The following is a 3036-nucleotide window of genomic DNA, read 5'->3' as shown; positions in this document are numbered from 1 at the left end:
GCACTTTCCCTATAGACGACAAGCACCAAACTCTGTGACAGGACCCGGTGGGCTCTGCACAAACCGTGCTCCTCTGGTGGTAAAGGCTGGGTTTCGGTCAATTCTTTCTCCCTTCAACTCCTTTGAGTTTTTCCTCCCTGTGAGCGAGGACCCCCTGAGCTGCTGTCCCTGCCAGGGGGTCCCGCAGGGGTGATGGGACCCCGGCCAGAGGGGCCACCAGGGACCCCGGCACCTGCAGGGTCTGCAGTACCTCCAGCCCCTATCGCTGACCCGGCCCTGCCCAGCGCTTCCCCTCTCACACTGCAAACACAGGGGTTTCTGACATGGGGAAAGCCTTTGGGTCCCAACCCCCTGCCCAAGCCGAGGGAAATGTGGGGGTTCAGCAGGGGACCCCCGGCTGGGCAGTGGCTGGGGAGGTGGCGTGGAGCCGGCCGGTGCCTCGGTGGGGCTCTGCCATCGCTGCAGCTCCCACAGCTCCGCACCCTCCATCCCCGCAGGATTTCTGCCCTGGTGCCAACGTCACGCTGGTAACGTCCAGGTGTTGGCGAGGGCTCTCCCCACCACGGACACAGCTCCTGCCCAGCGCCCACCACACAGCAAGGGGCTCCGTGGATGTGTGATGGTCAGACCCAGTGTCCTGAAACCAGCCTCCGCTCGCCACCTCTCCACCGTCCCCATCGGTCCCTGCCGCCTCTCCACCGTCCCCATGGCCACCTCTCCACCATCCTAACGCTGGGTCCCCATCACCTCTCCACCATCCCCATCGGTCCCTGCCGCCTCTCCATTGTCCCCGTGGCTGGTCCCCACCTCCTCTCCAACCGTCCCCATCGGTCCCTGCCGCCTCTCCATCGTCCCCATGGCTGGTCCCCACCTCCTCTCCGCCGTGGGGACGGCCCGGCGAGCTCAGCCACCGCTGCCACCACTCCGGTGCCGCCGTCCATCCCGCCGTCTCCGCCAGGGAACCTCTGGCTTTGGGTTGGCATCAGCATCATCGATAAAGCGAAGGGGTTCCATCTGGCCTGCAGCAATCCTACTGGCAGGAAAAGGATTTTATGCTTTCATTTTAGTTTTCTTTGCTCAGTGAACCATTTGTTTCTCTGAAGACACGGAGGAAAAGAAAAACTCCATCCGTTATACAATCCCCGTGATTCATTTTTTGCTGCTCTGTATGTGTTGACACAAACCATGCTGGAGAAGGTGAAGAAAGTATGTTTATTTCTGGTTGAAGACTGATTACATCACTATCATGGATAATGTAATAGAATAATTTTATACTGTTGGGAGAAATCTAAGAATAAATATGCAAAAGTATAATATTTTGTTTCCACTGTCTCTGAAGATGAGTGATGATTAAGTGCTGTATTTACAGGATAGTTGTTATACTCTAGACTCTGTGCTGAATAAATATTATCTTGAAAGGGTAAAAAAATCCATTGAAATATTTTAACTCACCACAAAATTAAAAAAAAAAAAAATCCATGTATCTGTCCAAAGCGAAGGTTAGTTACATGTTAATTATCGAATCCACACAGGATCATTGTCCAGGAAAGCATCCTCTCCGTGCTGACCGGTCCCTCTCCGCAGCAGAAGCCTCGGTGGTTTCCCTTGTCCCGATGGACAAACCACTACTGGTTCTTGAGGCTGCAGGACAGAAAGGAAGCGCAGTCACCCTGACCCTGCCGTTCCTGCTCCCCTGCCCCTCCTGAGCCCCCTCCTCGCCTCCGTCCCCCACCGTGTCCCCACCGCCCCCCGAGCATCTTGCTCCCTGCCCCTGGAGATGGGGCCCAGCTCCCCACACCTCTTCAGTGGCCAAAGTTCCTGTAGCAAATTGAAAAGAGTACCCTTTCCTTAGCTCCGCAATTTAAATTTGTTTCAGAGCCCACCAAACCCTGCAAAACTTTCCGTGTCAGTGACCCAATGCATTTTTGGCCGATAAGGAATTTCTCATTAGGCAAGTGCTGGCAATCTCAGCTCTGCACTTTGAGAAATTAGTCCAATGTTTATGCTTTACATTAAAATAATTAATCTTTACGCTCAACACCACAAAACAAAGTTGTACCAGCCATTCTGGGGCTTTCAAATCATGATGAAACCAGAAAATATCAGATATCTTTATTTTTGCTTGCATTAAAAGGGAAGGGAGACAATTTAATCCTATAATGAGAGAAGGTATTACACGCTCTCTCTTCACAGGCAGTGTAATTATTCAGCTGCTCTCTGGAACTGAAATAATGACAAATTAAAATGGCTTTCAATTCCATCTACCTTTTATAACTATTCATCTTCTGGAGTTATTATCACTCTAAAGACTTCTTTGTATTTCAGGCATCAGCCACTATATGTTAGAGAAAGCACATGGAAATTGTTACTGCTACCAATAAAAGTTGCAGTCATCAAGGTAAGAACAAAATCATTTGGCTTTGTTGTAAAGTATATGGTACATCTCAAATATTTAATATAATTTCCTGAAAATTATTGGAAATCTTATATCAAAGAGTACCTTCACTCTGGGCGAGGATGCACAGGAGGGAGCTCAACCCCCCAGAACAGGGGATGGGGCTGGAAAAATCCAGGGAAACAGAAATAACAAACTCCAAAACACAAATGAAGTCAGGAACTGCCAAAGCCTTCTCTCCTGATTTTTGGGGCTGTCAGAGCCCCAGAGCCCAGCGGAGGAGCCGGGCAGAGCCCCTGGGATGCACCAGCTCCGCTTCCCACCCCGGGTACCACAACCAGGAACACGCTCCTGCCACAGCGGGCTGTAAGTGTTTGTTTACACTTTCTTAAATAGATTGAAAAAAATATGGAAATGCCATGATGGTGAAGGGTGACATTTCTCCAGGCACGGTATTTACAGGATTTTGATTATCTCTGATTTCTGAATAGCCAAGCAGCTTATGTTAATAAATACCCTATTCCAATTAGACATCTGTGTTCTCAATCAGAGAAAAAAAAAAAAAAAAAAAAAAAAAAAAACCCCATTTAATCCATGCAAAGAGTAAAGGATGTTTGTTGCAAAAATAGAGTGGGGGAAAG

The 3036-nt window shown here is 49.5% G+C and overlaps 1 protein-coding gene across 2 annotated transcripts in view; it reads right to left on the bottom strand.

Moving 5' to 3' along the window:
• Nucleotides 1-1061: 1061 nt before the first annotated feature.
• Nucleotides 1062-3036, bottom strand: part of ZMAT4 (zinc finger, matrin-type 4) — a 61648-nt gene continuing 59673 nt past the window's right edge. For both annotated transcript variants that reach the window (XM_014955938.1, XM_014955940.1), the window contains one exon: nt 1062-1641. In XM_014955938.1, coding sequence (XP_014811424.1) covers nt 1626-1641 — 16 coding nt within the window. In that variant the 3' untranslated portion in view covers nt 1062-1625. The remainder of the gene's footprint in view (nt 1642-3036) is intronic.

This window comes from Calidris pugnax, unplaced genomic scaffold (assembly GCF_001431845.1).
Source record: "Calidris pugnax isolate Ruff unplaced genomic scaffold, ASM143184v1 scaffold314, whole genome shotgun sequence".
Classification (NCBI taxonomy): domain Eukaryota; kingdom Metazoa; phylum Chordata; class Aves; order Charadriiformes; family Scolopacidae; genus Calidris; species Calidris pugnax.
Note: the sequence above shows the minus strand (reverse complement) of the source record. Positions and strands in the feature narration are given on the sequence as shown.